The 19,983-nt window shown below is 46.4% G+C and overlaps 1 protein-coding gene across 1 annotated transcript in view; it reads right to left on the bottom strand.

Annotated features, from left to right (window-relative positions):
* Window positions 1-4,835: 4,835 nt before the first annotated feature.
* Window positions 4,836-19,983, bottom strand: part of CLYBL (citramalyl-CoA lyase) — a 177,087-nt gene continuing 161,939 nt past the window's right edge. The window contains exon 9 of the mRNA XM_075496540.1: window positions 4,836-5,469. Coding sequence (XP_075352655.1) covers window positions 5,374-5,469 — 96 coding nt within the window. The 3' untranslated portion in view covers window positions 4,836-5,373. The remainder of the gene's footprint in view (window positions 5,470-19,983) is intronic.

Genomic DNA, 19,983 nt, shown 5'->3' on the forward strand with positions numbered 1-19,983 from the left:
CTGCCACTGGTTTCCCCCTCAGTTGCAAGTATTTAATTCCATATTATCCAACCATGGGCCTCTTGGTGACAAAGGTGGAGGCAGGGCTGTCAGCGATGGTCAGATTTGCAGTGATACATGCACTGCTGACTCCATCTGAGCTGCATTTTTACACAGGACAGGACATGCAGAGTTAACATGAAGCATTTCCCGTGGCATCCCATAGTGTACCAGATCTGCACAAACACTGCTATATATTAGGGACTACTGAAAAAGCAAGCCAGGAATGAAGTCAGGTATCAGGAAGCCTAGACCAGGTCTTCCCAGCAGCGTGAACGTGCCTCCCATAAATTCTAGGCTGTTGCAGGCATGCCTCACACAGGGACAAGGTTTTTACCTTCAGCAAGCTTCACTTTGGAAAATTCCTAACTGATGCGTGTGCTTGATATCACAACTTTAATAACACTAGCAGCGCTAGCAGGAATAGGAATAAAATTACAACCATAAGACCCAAAGCTACGTGGAGCCACAGTTTAAATTACAGAGGCCCAAGAAGGTAGCACAGGCATTTAAACATTCCTCATTCTCACCAAGATGATCAGCTTCAAAGGATGCCAGCAGGCACCTACAACAGCTTTAGGAATCGGGCCTCTTGCATTTCTAAAGACGTCATTCTGACCAGCACCATACGGTATTGGCTTTGCTATCACAGATTTGGGAGCTTCAGACTTAATTTGGGAAGCAATAACCCCAAACATAGTGAGGATGTGTGATCCCTTCCCTGCTTGCCCTGTGGGCACATGCAGGACATTTCCACTCTGCATGCCATTCCCTGCACCCCCGGACATGGGGAGGGAAGCCCCCCTCCTGTTCCCAGTGAGGGACACCCACTGCTGGGGGGGTGAAGGGAGGCCTGGGGTGCACTGAGGGGACAAGGAGACTCAGTGGGGACTGGGAGGGGGACGGAAGGTGTGATGGAAATGGAGGGCACTAATTTCTTCACCGGCCCTTGCAGGCACCACTGGTGCTGGGCTGGTCTGTGTGTACCTCTCTGCAGGTGGCCTTTCCTCAGGCACCCTGGCCCCGGCTGAAGGGGTGCTGTGGGCATGAGGGTGGCCGGAGGAGACCCTTCTGGTGGCGGTGTCAAGGGTGCGATTAAGGCACCCCTTCCTCCTTTCCCTTTCCCCCTTCCTCCTTCCCCTTCCCCCCCTTCCCTTTCTCTGCGGTGGCCGGGGCTCCCGGCAGCAGCCCAGGAAGGCGCGGGGCTGTCCCGGTCCCTGCGGGGCCAGGGCCACCCTCCATGCATCCCTCCCTCCCTCCCTCCCTCCACCCACCCGGTCCCCGCGGCTGCAGCCCGGCAGCCCCACGGCGGCGTGGGGCGCAGCGGGGGTCCCCTCCCGCCGCCCCGGGAGCCGCTGGCAGCTTCTCGACCCCGGCTGGGGGGGGGGGGGCGAGACACCCCCCTTCTGTCAGCACGGCGGCTCTTGCAAATAGCAGCACCCCAAAACTGCCCGCAGCCCTGCCCGCCCCGCCGGGGCTCTGCGCCCCCGGGCTCCCCTCCGCCCCGGGTCCCCAAGCCCCAGGAAAAATAGCAAATAATATGCCGTCCTCACGGGCTTTTATTCCCTTCTCCCCCCGCTTTTTTATTTTTAAAATAGTAGCTTAAAACCAGCCCTGCCTCGGAGCTTTGCCGTGCCCTGAACCCGAGGGAGGTGAAGGTGGGAGAAGAGGGCTGGAGCGATGGGATGGACGCAAGGCAGGCAAAGTTGGGTTTGCCTTTTTTTTTTTGTTCCCCCCCCCCCCCCCCCGAAATCAGAAATTACTGCCTGAGGAGCAGACACTCCGTTTTATTAGCTCGTAAAAGAAAAGTTTTCAAAGCCTAATTTCCACCAGATACATTTATTTTCCGTTGAAAGCCGAATTAAAACAATACGCGCGAGTAGGTGCCATTAAACCTAAGCCATCTTTTGCTGTTAATCACAGGAGAGAATGATTACAGAAGCGAGTAAAGGAGCACTGTGTTTTAAACGCGAAAATCCAGATTTTTAGGACGAGTAAGCTCAGAGGAGGAGGACTGAAGCAGCCCAAGAAACGAGGAGGGATCCTTCACAGGAGTTAAAATTCCGTGTCAGGTTACTGCTGGGTGTTGCGGGGAACATGCCGTGCCGGGAAGGGAGCTCTGCTTGGGAAAGGCGTCCCTTGCTAAAATACCGTTTGATGCTTGTGTCGAAGAGGAAACCAAAACAACCTTTGCCTTTCAAGCCCCGATTTAAAAAAAAAAAACAAAAAAAAACCAAAAAAAACCCACCCCGAAGAAAAGAAAAAAAAACCCAACCCCAACCAAAAAAATCCCTCTAAATTTCCAGCCGCTTTCCCGGCGGTATTTGCTTCAAGCCCCAGAGGCGGAGTGCCCCTCTGCTGCCGAGGGCTGCCTGCCCTCCCTTCCCCCGTCTCTGCTGTCTGGATGGTAGGTTCAGAAGCAAATGCCCTGCTAAATAATTGCTAGAATTTGAAAAAGGAAAAAAAAAAAAAGGCAAAAAGAAAAAAAAAAAGAAGGGAAAATGCGCACCAGCATTCAGGTGCTAACCTACTTATTTGAAAGTAATTTATTTTCCATTTTGCCCGTTTTCCCCCTTTAAAACAGAACGCTGAAAGAAAGAATAAGTGCTTTAACATTTCAATGTTGTGCTCTGGTAATTACTTTTTCACTTTTCCCCTAAGTTCCAATGTGAAAACCTCACAGGGGGGTCTTTGCTGTAGCAGGGCTACAGTTCCCAATCCCAAGCGCAAGATCTGCAATTACAAACCCATTCGGTGCCCTTCCCTATCATTAATATGCACAAAATCCTGCCGCTAATCTTATAATCTGTTTTGTTTCATCAATTGCTTGCCTAGCACCAGGCGGGGAAGAAAAAGAGAGAAAGAAAAAGAAAGCAAGAGGGGAAGAATAAAGCCGGAAACACACGGGAAGCTTCCTAAAGTAAACGAAAAACACCAAATAAATGGCATTTTATTTCTTGTAAAGCGAAAGTCGTTAAGAGTGTTAAACGGAAGCAGGATTTTCCGCCGGGGGGGGGGGTGGTGGTGGTGCGTGCGTGTCAGGGAAGTTTAAGGAGAAATCGGAGCGTGTCCGGCGTTTTATTTGCACGTTTGACTTCTCGGCGGAGGGGTGCCGAAATGAAGTTCCCCGAGCAGGCGGCCGCGGAGGGGGGAGCTCCCGCAGAGCTGCTGCCCAGGGCTCGGGCTGCGTGCGGGGGCTTCGCTGCGCCTCCGCGCCTCCCGCGCTGCCCTCCGCGGCCGCGCACCTCCCGCGGGCTCGTCGCACGTTGTCATTAAGCCTTCAGTAAAACAATGAAGACGTTAGTTTTTGAAATCCTCTTCCCCCCCCCGCGGTATTAAGGGAATAAAACAATCTACGCCACACGGGTCCTATTGAGATTAATGAAAAAATTATGCAAAAAAAGCAAAAAAAAAAAAAACCCCAACCAAAAAACCCCACCCCACCCCTCTCTCTCATAAATCTCATTTTCCCTTCCCCGCGCCAGGCCTCGCCGCCGCCTTGCCTTGCACCTGATGATTTATTAAGGTAATCTGCGGGGATAACTACACATGTGCCCAGCTCCGGCTCGTCCCAGCTCATCTTCTAAGTAATTGTTTCTCATTAGTTCCGATAATGTTTTAATAGCGTTACCCATAATTTAGTCAGCCAAGAATTAATAACGGGGGGTGCCCTGACAGGCGGGGGGGGGGGGGGGGGAGCTGCGAGGCGCAATATAAACAGGTAGTCTTTAATTAATCAGATTAGCCCGCAGGTCCCCGCGCCCCAAGGGAGCACCCGGCGCAGCGCCCTGCGACGGGACCGGGGCGTGGGGGGGCCGGCCCCGCTCCTCAGCCCCAAACTCCGCGGGTGGGGGGGCTGCCCCCCGTCCCGCTCCTCCGCCCCGCTCCTCCGCCGCCCCCCGGGCCCAGCCCAGCCCTGGCCCCGCCGTTCCCGGGGGCGGGGGGGGTCCTGCCCCCGTCCCGCTGCTCCGCCGCTCCCTTTCCCCGCTGCTTCCACGCGGGTCGGTGGGTGGGTTCCCTCTGGGTTCCCCCCCTTCCTCTCCCCTTAATTAAAGCAAAAATAACCCAAAATGTTTAAAAATCGCTGCTCGGAGACGGAGGGGAAGCATACTAAGCGAGCAGATGGGAGGAATAAGCCACTGTGACTCCATACGTAAAATGGCCATGGAGGCGGTGAAAAATGAAACTAAAAAACAACTGTTTTCTATTTACAAATTTAAATAAACAGAACAGCCTTCCCCGCGGTGTTTGTCTAAGTGCAGCAGCATTGCTGCTGTGTAGGTCATGAAAAGGTTGGTGCATAGTTTAAAACTTCCCATTCTGTTAATTTCTTAAAGAACAGTCGTTCATAGTCTGAGCACAAAAGCTCATGATTTAATGAGGAACAGAAACAAAATCTCTGATTGTTGGTGTTTCAAACTTCATTGGAGTCCTCTGGCAACCACAAGTTGATCCTCTGCAGCTTCAATACCCTTTAGCCCTCCATATAAGAGTACATGCTGAATAGAGGACAATGCCTGGTTGTTATGTTTATTTACCCTTACTACAAGCTGGGTTAACCTCTTCAAAACAGCTTTACTAAGCCCGTTAACCACACGGCCCACATGACCTGTAGCCGTATCCCTAATGTGATGTAAATCTGACTCGAGACCATATGCACAAGTTCTGCTGCATTGTGTCTCCGAAAACTACAAGTTTATTGCCGTCCAACCCTTCCCGGGCTGGACGCTTCCAGGAGGAAACGCTCTGAATAGCGACCGCTTAAAAAAAGAGAAGAAAGTCAAGAGTCCCGCATTGTCGGAGCGATATTTTTAATGGCTGTTGCGCGTTTACAGAAGGGGGGAGGGAATGCGAAGCCCGCACAGGGTAATGATTTTCATCACAATTATTTCTACCGGTGCGTAATTATTCCAGGCTTTGCCCTTTCTGACGGGAGTTCTGCATCGGAGCGGGAAGAAGCGTCGATACAAATAGAAGCGATTGACCCGGTTTTCACCTGCTCTTTTAACAGAGCTCGCAGCTTATGTTTTGCCTTTCTCCTTTAGTGAAGTCATAGTCCCCCATTCGTGGTAATTATCGTGATGTCACACAGTCAGTGATGTAACTTCTTTGCAGGCTGTGAGGAGTACATGGGCTGTGCAGGAGCGAGCAGTGGTTTGAGTCGGGAATAGTTGTAGTAATTAGCAATTCTGGCAAGCAAATTATGACAGATCTGCAAAATGGAAATGAATTTCTGCTTAAGCTTGACGTCTTCAATTTTTTTTTCCCCCAAGTATTATAGTCATCTTTTAAAACAGCTACTGGGGCCCCATGGCGAGAGCTTCATTTACCAGCTCATTTTTTCTTGATGGCTGTGGCAAGCGTAACAATGTTCTGTGCCTGCTTCAGTAATGGCATGTCGATCATGCTCCCGCGGAAAGTAAACGCTCCCTGGAAAAGAGAGAATATCAACTTCCTGAGAGGACCTCTGGAAATCGTAGTTTCCTTGTCTTTTTCTTTAAAAACACATCCGTTCGGCAAGAAACGTTAGCTCCCACAGGAATCCTGAACAAGTTTTAGGAGACAAACTAACCGAGACGGGGCAAATGCATTTAAAGACGTGCGGTGGGCGCCGAGTGCTCCAAAGAGGAGGCAAAAAGAGAGAGAAAAGAGAAGCCCAGGGTGCAGCCTGCCCGTTTCAGCCTCTCTAGCTGGCAAACACCGAGGGCCAAGAGCAGCGAGGCCGTGCGTGCCAGCCGGGGGGGCTGGCGGACACCGCGCCTGGAGGGCAGCTCTGCTCCCCGTGTCCAGCATCACCCTCGAAACTGCGGACGGAGGGCAAAGCCAGAAGCGTTAGCTTTGTCAGGAAACAGCGATAGGCGTTTGGGGGGGTGGAGGGAAGTTTTCCTGACGTGGGGGTGTGCTGAGGTCGTGCTGCTGCACCTCTCCATCAGGTCTCCAGTGCTAAAGATAGGCTGGGCCTGTGCTTAGAGCCCGGGGCTGGGATGAAAGCTGAAAAAACAAGTGGCTGGGATGATAATATTGCCCAAATCTGCTCTGGAGCCACGGTGAAGCGCATCCGAGCACTGCGTATAGGGAATTTTCCCGAGCGGATGCAGAACTAGCCGGTGTGCCTCACCAGTGGCGATCTGAGAGCCAGGGCAGATTTCAGAAGTCACTTTGTATTTATAGGGATTTTGTGATGGTACCATGGTGACAAGTTTAAAGTAATTAACTATGAATCGTAGTTAAATCTTAAACAGAAGACGCACGTTTTAAATAGGGCCAAACCTGACTTGTTCCTTTGGATGCTTTAATCCACACGTGTGTTGCTGAGGAAGGATTTTGAAGATAAAGTACTGTGCATCAAGACGTGCCAAAGTTCAGTAGACAAAAAAAAAAAAAAAATCTTATTTGTAATTCTGACAGTACTTTGACACATTCTTGAAAAAACCAAAGATGCACTCCCTTGCCTGGCCCCAGCGTTGCGTAGGGCGTCTCTGTGAAGCACTGCGCACCCTTTTAATGTCCTGCTGCCATCGATACGGGATCACAGGCTGGTCCTAGATTTGACAGCGAGCGAGGCTAACCAAGAACAGGGTAAGAACGATAGCGGCATGTGTGGCTGTGCATGCATGGGGAGAGAAATGCAGAGGAGAGCAAGCTGTTCATTGTTTTCTGGTTTTCATTTAAGGCTTGATAATCATTAAATACAGACTCTCGTAAGTAAAGTGAAAATAGAACCCATTTGCAAAAATGCTTGGGAAATGTTTTGCCCCAGTGACATATCTAGCTTGACTGAAGCAGTATTAATTGAATACTAAATCACATTCTAGAACAGTTAAGACAAAAATCCCCCTTAAACAGTACTCTAATGCAAATCAATATTGTTGCCTGTAAGAACAGGCTGTATTAAAGCCATTAAAAACCTAATAGTTAAAACTACTATTTTGTTCTAAGCAGGATTTCCTACTATAGTTTGCAGTATTTTAGGTGGGTTTGGAGAATAATGGGACTGACAGATACTCAATGGTAGATGCTTCATATCGAATTTCTTGTTTACAGAGCAACCGATCAACCCTACATTACCCCAACAACGACATTAATATTATTATTATTGCTATTATTATTATTAATAATAATACACCACTTTATCTTAGCTACATCTCAGCCATTTTCACGTATACTTTCAAACCTTTACAGAAAATGCAGCTTCAAACGATTCCATTTATTAACTGTTGTGAAAATAAATTGGGAACTAAGTAAACATTTTATGACATGGGACTTCTTCAGAACAATTCAGGTCTACGCAGTGATCTCAAACTGCAAGATACATTTTTTTCACTGTAAGAAAAACATGCTTTAATTGTGCCTATTTTTCTGTAGGCATTCAGTCAAATAACAGCTATTGCTTAAAAGAGAAATTTGCCCGTGGGATGACAGTAATAAGTAGAGAGACGTTAAGGTCAGGAATCGTCCTTCCTAGGTCTGTGAAATGGCTGACCTGGGAGCACAGTTACCCTAAGTACCGGCACTGGTGTGCAGAAAGAGGTGGGCGCCTAGCAATGGCAATTCGCATCGCTGGTGGCCCGAATCACGGCCGGGAGGGTCTTACCCCTTCCACTGAGTGTACACAGGACGCTCTGAAGTCAGGTACCGCTGCAGGTGCCTAAGTCGGAGCACGATGAATCTGGGTCAGAATGTCTTTTTTGAAAGCAGGAGTTAATTAAACGGCCTGCCTGTCCTCTCTTCATTAAAATAACAAGTTTAGAAAGGAAACCAGGATAATAGCGTGTGTATGGACACATGAACACTGAACCACTTGAGATCGGCCGTACGTTCTCTTCTTGTCAGCGTGCAGCTGTAGTTTGGGTTGCTAGGAATCTGAATTCTTGAAGGAAAAAAATGCTTTTTTTTTCTAACAGCAAAGAGTAACACGAAGAAGTTGGCTTCTCTGCCTGTTCACTCTGAGGCTTATTTTCTCCCTGCTAATTTGCAGTGTTGAGCTAAAGTCCAGAAAAAGAAACCGATTTTAATGCCATTGAATATACTCTATTCACTGCCTCTCTTTCCACCCACAGGTTTCAACAGATAGGAAATACCAGTAATTATAGCTTTGTCCCCATGCTCTCTTTTCCAATTCTCCTAGATGAAATTTGCCTTTAGCATTCTTTTGATTTTCTCTTGCATGAATATAAAGAAAACAAGACTTTCTATAAACACCATTTGCTTTGATAGCGTTAATCTGGGGATTAATTTAGTCATAGATCTAAATTTTCTTTTTGGCTAATTTTCTCAATAATCTCACGCTTCCAACCTGTACTTAGACTTCCAGTAGTTCAACTGTGGGACCAAGGGCCTGTTTTTAAGGAAGCTTGCAGCGTGAATGGGAGCGACGGCGGGTGCGTGGTGCGAGGCTGGGGTTTGCATCCATCGCGTTCGGTGGCTGTGGTTCTCGCGTGCCACGCGGCCACGTGCATCATTCAGCGGGAGCCTTTTCAGAAGGCTGCAGAAGGCTCCTGCCGTCAGACATGTCAGACCCGCCCTGGGAAGAGACGGGCCCTCCAGGTAAAGGCTGACGGAGGAGCTGGGAGAAGGAGCAGGCGGGAGGCAGAGCCGCAGCCGGTGGGTGCAGCCTTTGGGTGACGATGCACGGGTGCAAGTAACCCGGGTGGCATGAGGAGCGGGGGAACGGCGGACAACTGCGGCACCCACCGTGCTGCTGGCTGGAAGTGCAGCCCTTCGGAGGAGCGGGTGGCTCTGCGGGCCAAAGGCACTGCCCCTGTTTCCAGCAGTGCAGCACGTACTCTGCTGTCCTTACCCAGTGCCATCCTTCATGCAGCAAGACGGCGAACGTGCTAAGGGCGAAGCCCTCTGAGAAGCAGGGTGGCTGTGGCCTGCAGGGTAGGGAGCTGTAAGAGCGCTTTGGCTGGCCTGTGCTGTGCAGCTGTGAAGGCAGCACAGCACAGCGGAGGGGCTTCTATTTGCACAGCCTTTGGCTTCCCTCAGCCTGACGGCTGTATGCCTCTGTCGGGGCAGGCTATCAGGGAGAAAGCAAGGAAGAAAGGTGAACGAGCGACGTTTCCCCTTTGGATCATCATGCAGACTAGCTAAGAGTCCTTCCCGGTCGACCGACAGGCGAGGGAAGACTCAGAGGTGTTTCCTGCTGGACAGCTCTGCGAGAGCAGAGCAACAAGAAGGCGGCGGACCCATCTAGCTCCTCTTCTCTCCGCCTGGTCATTGGAGAGCCCACCAAGTCATCATTTCCCCATCTCCATCTCTCGTACCAGGATCAGCGCAGGACCAGTACCGTGCAATTTGCTGCATCCCCCAGGAACCACGTAGTATTTGAATGCAATAATTTCAGAATGACATTTAATGCTCTGTTAAAACAGTAGTAACATCTTTAAAAACGTAACAGCTATTTATGCAAGATGCAGGCCATGCTGAGTAAGGCCTTAACAGCTCTACTTTGAATTTCAATATGTCCTAAAGTGCTTTGAGAATGGAACGGAGAGGGCTTTTGGCAAATACAGAAAACAGCTGGAAGGGAATTAAAATTATAGAAAGCTGCTAGGTTGGGTTTTTTTTTTCAGAAGGAAACAGCAAAAAATGATAGTCTTGGAAAAAAAGAGAATTGAACATAGTCAGCCCCAAGTGATACAAAGATCCAGCCTACAGACAAGGGAAGCGATAAGGCAGAGTTGACAAAGAACAGTCATTTTCACAGGTCAGGAGCTGAAGATATAGGCTTATGAAAAAAGGGGGCAAATCAAGTTATGCATTAGGAATACCTAATGCAATAACTTTCCAGGTGACTGTGCAGAGACCGAGAGATTCAGAACCAAACTTTGTAAGACATCAGTTTGGCAAAGCTTATGCTTATACCTTATGAACCTCGTTTTGGATAAACATAGCCACTACCAAGCCCAACTCAGATCTAACAAAGTTCAACATATAACTGAGGGCTCTTCTTTGACAACTTAGAAGAAAGACTCTTGTCATATGACTCTTGTCATATCCATTTCTTATATCCTTAAAGATTTCCTTTACCTATAAGAAATGACGTGTATCAAGTAGCAGAAGGAGTTTCAGCGTTGGGCTGTTATTTGCCATGGCCAGAAGATGAACACATTAACGCAGTGGTTCCTGGAACATGAAGACCTCCTCTTTTTGTGTGTGTCTGTATGTGGCAGCATCTAGGAACATTCGCTCTGTGAAACTTATGGGAGTTGTTAAGAGCTTGGTAAATCTATACGACCATCTCATAAACAGAGTATACTTTTTTTTTATGGCAAGAAGCATTTTACCTTTCTAGAAGGTAAATGGAGGGGACTCAGAGTCAATGATTTCTGTATCGGCTGGGGATCAATATGTTCTGGGGGAACCAGGAAAGCGGAAGAAACGATACAGCCAACTCTCTTGCTGGTGTTTATCATGGGTGGTAGAACTGTGTTGACTTTGACTACAACAGGGGATGGACAGGATCACAAGTGAGGCACCTTTCACGTTTTTCCAGAAGATCAGGGAAAGTAAAGTTTCATAATTCTTCATCTCTCCTGAAACCTTTTTATGTAATATGTAATGTTACATGGGGTTTTACTCCCACCATCTTTTGTTTCCTTATGTACCACTGGGTTAACGAGAGAAACAAGCTGGCTAAAACTATTATGGTACAGAACATGTAAGGCACCTCGTAGTTATGTGACACACTTGTCTCTGAGCTGTGGCTTGGATTAAAGTACATGAGTTAATTAAAGTAAAGTAATAATTGTTCTGGGACATGTGGGACAGTGATCAGACGAGCTAGTCCCCCTTGGTTGACAAGATGGAAGAATTAGAGGTACCCTGCACCTGGGGATGCTTGTGGCTTTTTCCTCAGCATTTGCTCTGTCTGTGGTTATCTGTGCCTCTATCCACGTCCATCCCGATGGCTGCAGTGAACTCACTAAGAGGATTACTGCAGACCCTTGGTTCTTAGACCACTGGAAACTATTAATAACCTGCATCAGTACTGAATGTGAGGATTGGTTTTCCTAATGTATAGCAAATATATAAATTTCGAAGTACCAAACAAGTTCTGTAAGTTCCAAAAAGTCTCCTGGCTTCCTGATCGATTGCAGATGGGGCTCCAAACGTGAGCACTGGTTGTGAGAACCCTGCACTCTGTTTTGGGAACCACTGCTGTTGTTATTAATTACCTTCGCTATTGGTAAACCTTTGCTAATAAGCCTTTGATTTGATGCCCTATTCTATCAGATCTCATCATACATGTAGCCAACAACTTTAACTCCCACGTGACAGTGGCCAGGCCTTTCTTACAGATATTTATAAGGACTACACTAAGCCTGTGGCTTGTCTATAGTAGAAAAAACCCCTCAATTGTCTTGCACCACATGAAAAGACTAGAGGCAATAGTGCTATATTCATTTATTATGTGTGTCAATGTATGGGCTGCCCAGGGCCACTGTGTAGAGACAGCCAACTTTTTCAAAAGCAGTTTGCTTTGGGGATCTAGTCAGGCGATTTAGATGGCAGGGCTGGAGGTGCTAGGGGATCCTGGTGAGTAGGCAGGGCTTTGGCATGGGCTGGACTCTGGGTGCCTGGGCCAGTGGAAGAAAAGGAAAGGCAAGCTAAGGTCATGTTCCATGAAACTGCAATAGGGACGAGAAAGCACCTGCTGCTGAATTTTGAATTAAGTATAGGTCTAAGATATATCTAATGCTTATGGAATTGCCAAAAAAAAAAAATCTCTGCCACTAGTTAGGTGACTGTTGCTCAGAAGACAGGCAAACTCATGAGTGAGGGGAGGTCCCTTGAGGGCACTCTGCTGGCACAGGGTTGGAAATACTGCCCTGCTGATGAAGATTTCTTTTTCTTCAATTACTTTTCTTAATGGTTTAGCTAGCAATACTTTCCTTTGCAGACCAGATCCCTGCAATGAATGCGTGGCAGTCGGGCTACCTCCTCGCCCTACTTGGCTGCCTTCTGAGAGGACGTGCATCGAGGACCTAGGGGAAATGGGCATAGGGGGACCAGTGAGCCAGCCACCCTTCTCTCCTCCACCCCCTTCCCCATTAGGAGATGTCATGAATCACAGAGCTCCCACACCGCTCTGGTAGCGTGGGCCAGAGGCTGTGTGTGAATACAGCCATTGTCTAAATAAGTAATTATGTAAGTCTCCTTCCAGCCCCTATGACCTGTATCAGCACTCGCAGGCAGATGCCAGGATAAATGGAAACGAGCAGAATGGGCCATGCCAGCTGGCCAGGGCAAACCTTGCGTACCTCCCACAAGGGGAAATGGAGAACACGTATAGACATGCATCCTCAAGTCCACAGACACAAGAAATCCTTGATCCATAGTTACCTGAGAAACATGAATTCTTTCCATGGTAATTCAGTGGCTCGCTTCTAAGTCCCAAAAGTCCAGTTATGACTTTTTGGAGACCACAAAAATACATGGAATAAACCCACCAAAATCTGCTTGGGTCTGAGAACATTATCTCTAATCCTGCACAATGTTAAGCTGCTACAAGGAAATGAGAGTGTTGTGCTCTGGAAGAAGGGCAGATTTGCTTTTCTGAGGAGGGAAGGAAGAAGGTGGATGGCAAAGGGTCCCCCTAAAAAGCACGGCATTCAGGAAGATAATTCCCCTGGGATTAAATGAAAACAGACATTCTTTAAGCAACCCCCTGCAGAGGAAATTTGGAAATCTTTGCTTTGGGGCTTAAAAAGAACACTTGGATTTGCTTACAGGTAATGAACAAAAGAGAAGAGAGTCCTGGTCACAGCAAATGGAGTTGGGTCTGTGCCTGAGGGAGGAGTGATTATGCTGACTACAAAGGAATGACTTTCCCTTGAAACAGAAGGTTGAAACCATATTTTTGGGGAAGTCAAGAGTAGGAAATAAGCTAACAGCTGTGATGGTGCTGAATGCAGGTTTAATTTTTTCTTTTGCGAGTTGTAGCCAAAGAGCCATCATGAAGAGCTGGGTCATGATTCCACCGTTTAGTGAGGAACTTCCAAAAGTTAGTGAGCTGCTAGGAGGTGTTCAATGATACCTGGGTCAACTGAGCATGTTTTTTCAGGCTATAACAAGATAATGTCTCGCACTCCTCCCTGCTCAGGCCTGTCCTGCCTCCAGACCAGGTTGAGACACAACTCTTGGCCGCCTTCTAGCATCTTTGCAGTACGTAGGAAATGCCCAAATAACTGGTGTAGTCACATATGACAAACCGAAGACTCCACACACAGCAAGCTATACAAACAGAGCTTTTTGGGTTACCTATTTCTGTATCCTCTCCTTTGAACCCTTTGACATTCGCCCCTTTTCTCTAGCAACATTATGGGAGGAAAGACACATGCACAAAATCTTTGGGGAAAATAAATGATCCCTGAAAAGGTTTGTCAAAAATTTCTTTTTGGGAAAAGGAGATGCCCAGTGGGTCTCTGTGATCTGTTGAAAGAAGGGATGGATGGGGAGGGAATTCTGCAAAGTATCAACACCAGCAAGTTTCTATAGCCATTTTGTTGATATGAAGAAAACATTAAATATCACTACCTTTTGTTGCTTTTCACCAGTGTAAACTTTGACCAGAGCAGAAGCAGTTAGTTAGTTCAGAGGATAAATCAGTTTGTAATGCCAGAAGCAGGCCTGTTTGTATGAGATATGCTTCTACCTCTAGGAGCAGATGGAAGGACACAAAAGGTCGAGAAAGAAAGAGCAACAACAACATGAAACAGAGATTAATTCTTACCTCAAATAACTCCCTAGCAGCAGTACAAGCACTCTGACAGAAAAAGCCCTTTCTAAAGCTCAACAGATAGGAAGGACTTTGTGATCCCTCAAGTCCACAGTGGGGCAGGAAAGATGAAGAACAGGGACCTACAAGGTCCTTTACTTCTCCTCCGTCAGACATTACCATTCCCAGCCCATGGAGAAGGGTCTTGCCCTGCTGCGTGAGCCAGACAAGCTGTTTTTCCCTCTTACAACCCCCCAAGCTGCCTGAACCACTGGGGACAGCCGTTTAGGCTGGGATGGGCCAGGGGATCCTGCTTGGTCCAGCTCCAGAAACTCCTTCAAGCCACCAAATTCTCAACCTCTCACTGAGCAAACAGCCTGTTCAAGATCCCTGAATGAAAGGCAGACATGAGGGGTTTTATTGCCGTCTTTATGTTTTCTTTCATTCCTTCTCATTGTGGTTGTTGCCTTCCTGTGTGCTTCTCTAGAGTAGGAAAGAATAAAATTAAAGAAACAGAGAAAGTCGTAGAAATCAGGAATATTCTCCACTGGTTTCCATCCTCCGTCTTATAATGTATCGGGAACGGAAGAATCCTAGAGAGCACATTTGCTGCTGCCAAGCAAATCTTTATTTTATAGCACAAAAGCAGCTTCCTGGACAAACATCCTATCCAACCATGCATTTTTTTCCCCTAGTGAGCATCATGGTTATTATATGGAAAAATGAAAAGTAACTAATATTAAGGCTTCAGTATCCTCAGATGCCCTTAATTAAGTCATTTAGAATTAACTTGAGATTTATAGTCATGGAATCAATTTATTAAATATAGACTAGAAAATTCCATCTGGAAGTAAATGACTACAGGACACACAAAAGGCATTTCATACTGAAGGGGAAGGTAGCTATAAAATACAACACAGGCAAGAAAAGTAAAAACAGTGAAGCTCATTCTGTCAACAAGAATGGAATCACCATTATTTTTGTAGTCTATATTTTTTCTAATTTCAGATTAATTTTCTGAATAGGATTGAACAGCCGTTTTTTACTGCCATTTTCTATTTCAGCTGACGGAGCTTTTGCAGAGAGCTGCTCCAGGTCCCTGGAAATATCAGCTAGCACAGAGAGAAGTGAAGAGGCAGCAAGACCGCTGCTACTTAAATTAACTGAAACAATATTTTGGCTGTACAGGCTTCTGAATTCCCTCAGTAAGCCTTAAAAAGAGCCATCTGGTCAGAACATTACATCTCTGGTTAGATCCTGCTTTGGAAATTGAAACGAGGCTCGTGAGCGCTTGTTAATGCTTTTTAAAGAGGGATTTGGGAGGTGGGTAGTTGCCTCGGTGGGTTGCTTGGTGCAGAGCAGGTTTTGGCATGGCAGTGGGCAGGTGTCTGCAGCGATGGATGTCTCCTCATGCGTGCCTGCAAAAAAGCATCACCTGCACTGGGAGCGTGCCGGCATGGCACGGCCCTTCCAAAAGCGAGGGCACTCACCCTGTCTCACCGAGATCCTGCATACACCTCCTCGAGGCGACAAGGACAGAGGGGTCATGCCTTGCTGAGGAGGAACCCAGAGGGCTGCCATCCCGTGCCCTCTGCAGGGCCCGCGTCCCCCGGGACAGCAGCTGCGTCCTCCAGGAGCTACCTCCGGGTGGAAAGATTATGGAGGGGCACAGCATCCATCCTTCTGCTCCCGGCTTGCAGAGAAACTTCTCCCTGCGGGAAATGTCAAAGTGCCATCCGAGTCCCTCTCCCCCCACGTTTTGGACACAGGTCTTTAATGAGTGGAGGAAAACAGATTAAGAGCCACCGAATGCCTGCTGGGGAGTGTGGGGGGGAGTTGGCAAGAAAATGTTTTGTATGAGTTTCTGCCCTGCTTAGGAGCTTTTGCAGCCCCGCGTAGTAAAATCTGTCTCCTTCTCTCCCCACCTGGCATAACTCCCTCAGGACTGATTGCGCCAGTGTGGGAACCAGTATAGCACAAGCAATTAGCTACTACAGCCCCTTCTGCTCCATTGTAAAGGTTCGAAATTTGCCCCCAGATGGATCTTTCTAAGAGAAAAGCCTTCAACTGTGACACAAAACACGTTTCTAAAATCTTTTTCAAATAATAAAATCGTATAGAGAAACTTTAAGTACTAATATGAGCTCTCTCCATCTCTACTTACTCATCAATTTTCACATTAAAATTTCACTTGGCCACTTTGTAAAAAGATAAACAACATCACAGTGGCCCATGCTTAAATCCCACCAGCGCACTCCATCTTTGCACAGAGATGCACCTGAGCCTATACTTCGTAAGGCTGACGCTCATAAGAGGTGGCAATTTATCACACATCCCTGAACCCCCACTCTGCAGCGTGAGGAATACACATTGCCTAATTAACATAAACGACAGCAAATGCCCTGCGTCCTCCGAGCAAGGGCTGACAGCGCTGCAGCCCAGCGTGCGCAGAGGTACCCCGTGCTGCCGGCATCGCCCCGGGATGGGATCCAGCTTAGTTGGTGGCACCTGGAATCTCTGCCTGCAGTCTGTCCTGGCCGAGGGGAGCGGGGAGCCGGGCTGCTTCCTCACCTCCAGCTCCGCATAAAGCCCTGAGATATAATGCCCTACAAAGTGCGATATAACCCCTGCGGGTCGATGGGGTCCCGCGCGGCCCCGTGCCAGAGGGATGCTCCAGCACATTCCCTCCCAGGAGGCAGCCCGGAGGGGCCTGCCACCCCCGGGGCACGCTCCTGCTCTCCCAGCACCCACGGGCTGGTTTGGGACGGGCTGGATCCCTCGTGGCTGGGGCCGTACACGGAGAGCCCTCCCGGGGGCCGCGGCACTGCTGGGAGAGGGAGGGCAGCGGGGACAGACCTCCCCGGGCAGCGGTGGGAGCTGGATCTGGCCCAAGCACGAAGGCGCATCGTCTCCAAGATACAGTGGCTTGGGGTAGCTTTTCCTAAACAAAGAGCACTATAAGGGAGCCACTGCTGGAAATTTCCATTCCTTTGTTGGGTAGATGCTGTGTAAATAAATGCATTCCTAAGATTTTTCATAATCCTGGAAAGGTCTGTAAAAGAAACTGTGTAGTTTGTCAAATCGCTGGAGTTCATATATATTATTCCTCAGCCACCAGGAACATGATATACAATGGCACAGAATATAATGCAAGAAACATATGCTAAAGGTCTTAGAAGCACGGTGCATTCGTATGTGGCATGTACAGATATTTCTTCTGTTTTGCCCCGTGGGATCTAAAATATTCAACCCATATTACAGCTTGGGTTTGTGAATTACTTCCCTTAACTCTAAATAATCCTTACCTGACAGGTGACTTCGGCAGCAGCATTTAGCTATTCCCTGGTTTAATGTGTGGATGCTTTGAAAGCATTTATAAATTAGTACATGAGATAAATGTGTAAGCAACCTCTTACTTTACTCTTCTGCTTTTCTTCCTGTCTGAATTTTATTTAAAAACCAGACGATTCAGGAAGATCCCATTACAATAACGATATTGTGCCTGATGTATTTACATGTTGAATGGCTCAAAAACACATTTTCAATGTCTTACTTTCTTGTCATATATAAACACTAAGTACATATAGAAGAGATTATATTCCTGTATCCGGTGTATTGGTAATGTAAACAGAGGAGTTACTTACATAGTAAAGACTATTGTACCTTCATTGATAGAAATCAGATCTTTTTCTTGAAATAAGCTAGTAACTTCTCCCACTACTCTACCCCCTTGGACTCAGTTAATCTGGATTTATAAAATCACTTCCCTGTTTAATGCGGTACAAGTACTTCAGAAATTTAGAACCGAAACTGTCCTTTAGACTACCAGAACAATGTTTATTACCCTTTTTTTTTCATTTTTGAACACACGCTGACATTTATCTTATACTTAGACTTTCCCAACTGCTACGCCTGCTTTCTTTAGGATGAATTTTTAAATTTTGAAAATCATATCTCCTAGTAATGCAATTCTACTGGAAAAATATTGAAATGATATGGAATTAATACTTTTCTTTTTAAGCACTTTTCATTTTTAGATCTCAAAGCTCTAGACAAAAGAGAGCACTTAAAAATAGTTGTATAAAATACAAAATGTACTTTTTCAACATTTGGCTTCTAATTGTCCAAAACACAACATTACCATTTATTTCCTAGATATTTCCTCGATATTTCAGTCAGATTAGAAATGTAAAAAACAAACAAACCCCACAATCAAAACAACCTGGAAGCCAAACCAAAACAACCCCTCAAACAGGACTTACCGTAAAGTAAGCCCAAATACTTCTGGCTAGATGGTTAGCTCTCTAATTTCCTTCTGTTTGGATACTGTCACAGCATCTCCAATTCTGCAGTGCTCATCCAAGATCCTAATTTTTCCTGACCTCAGTACTCACATTTGGGGGCTACTATGTCAAAGCATTTCAGCCTCCAGGATGAAGTAGCCTGGTTCAGCCTTCTCTCAAAGAAAGATGATTACGGCAATTGTAGCTCTCAAACTGGAATAGATTATAAAAGCTTCTTATTGTATTTTGATATAAAATTTTCTTGACTACGGGCATCAAACTTTAAACCCAATTCATAACAACCTATGATCCCAGAGACTGCAGACCAGTAACTTATCTACCACACAAACAGCCGCACAAATCCCTCACATTTATTTTTTCCAGGCTTTCAACTTTGATTAATAACATGGCAAAACCATGCAAGTCTCAACCATATTAACCACAGCTATATTTTTAGTCTTACTGACATGAACACTTTAATATAATAAAAGGAAAAGGAAAACAGAAGAGGTGTTTCATTAGGACACGAGGATTACTAAAACCGCTGTGTGGAGTATTTGTCAGGAGGTGGTAGGGGAAGAGTTATTACTTACATTTTAGCATGTCGCTAGGACGCGGAGCAAGAGGCTCCCTCAGTGAGATATGTTTGCTTTGGAAAAAAAATTAAGTGATCAGACCGTCCAAGCTCTTCTTACTGACACATTTATAATACCAAATTGCAAACTTGGTTAAGAAGTTTGCAGCATTACACGGAAAACTATTTTTCCAATTTTGTTACGAAGCCCGGCAATACGGCAGTGATACAAGATCCAGAAGTTCACATATTAACCTGCCAGTCCTTTTTTATTGACAGACGGCTACATGCAAAAATATACGAAGCATGCAACCTGGTTGGTTAAAAAAATAGCCCAAACCACAAACCCTCAGCAAATCTGTTCTTGCAGCTGATTATAGACGCTTATAACCCATTTTAAAAGCATTTATTTAAAAAAAAAAAAATCCCCCAAACCCAAACAAAACCCCCCTGAATGGCTGATATAAGCAAGAAACCAGCATTATGTCAGTAAAATAACAGCTTCAAAACAAATCCAAAGACTAATGCTTGCCTAATAGAGAATTCTTCAACATTCAATGTGTTTGGCTTCAAGATTGTGTGACGCTGGGACTAGAGTTAAATTTAGTCCAGTCTCCTCATTGATTGTTCATATGACAGGGGTATTCCTTAGGTGAGTTTCTGACCCTAAATTCAGCAGAATGAATAGTATGATACACATCATAAACATAAACAATATTTGGCTGAGTATGTCGTCTGACTTTTTTCTTTCTGCATCTACCTGCCTACACATTTGCACCAGCAGTATGTTTATAACGATGCCTTTTGTAAGAGAGCCAAGCTTTGTAAATCGGAATAATGGGCAAAAGCAGTCATACATTTTCTATTTCTGAATCGTTTGCATGATTCAGAAGACATCTACATTTCAAAATCGAGGGAACAGAACAAAGAGATACAGGCATACAGCATCCTAATATACCCTGAAATAACTGCTCAGGACAGCACCCAAATATCATAGTCATGCACGTATTGGAAACACCCAGGTACCACAGAGGGGATGCAATAGCCGGGCAAAGAGAAGGGCAGAGCAGTAGCAAATACCTTGTCACACTTTTACCCTGAGATGAAAGCATCGTTTCTGCTTTGACCTTTTTAGCATTTCTAATGCACAACATCTGCAGTATCAGAAATGCAGGGGAACGGGGAAGGCACACACGCCAATCTATTTCTACCCACCAGAAAGCGAAGAAATGTACAGAAAACCTTTATATGGCACCGGAGAAAGCGAGACCCTATGCACAGTCTTATATATGAACTTCACGACCAAAGAGATTTGTCTCCCACTTGAATGCCACACAAGCACACGCAAACCGTTCCCGCTCATC

Source organism: Mycteria americana, chromosome 1, assembly GCF_035582795.1.
Source record: "Mycteria americana isolate JAX WOST 10 ecotype Jacksonville Zoo and Gardens chromosome 1, USCA_MyAme_1.0, whole genome shotgun sequence".
Classification (NCBI taxonomy): domain Eukaryota; kingdom Metazoa; phylum Chordata; class Aves; order Ciconiiformes; family Ciconiidae; genus Mycteria; species Mycteria americana.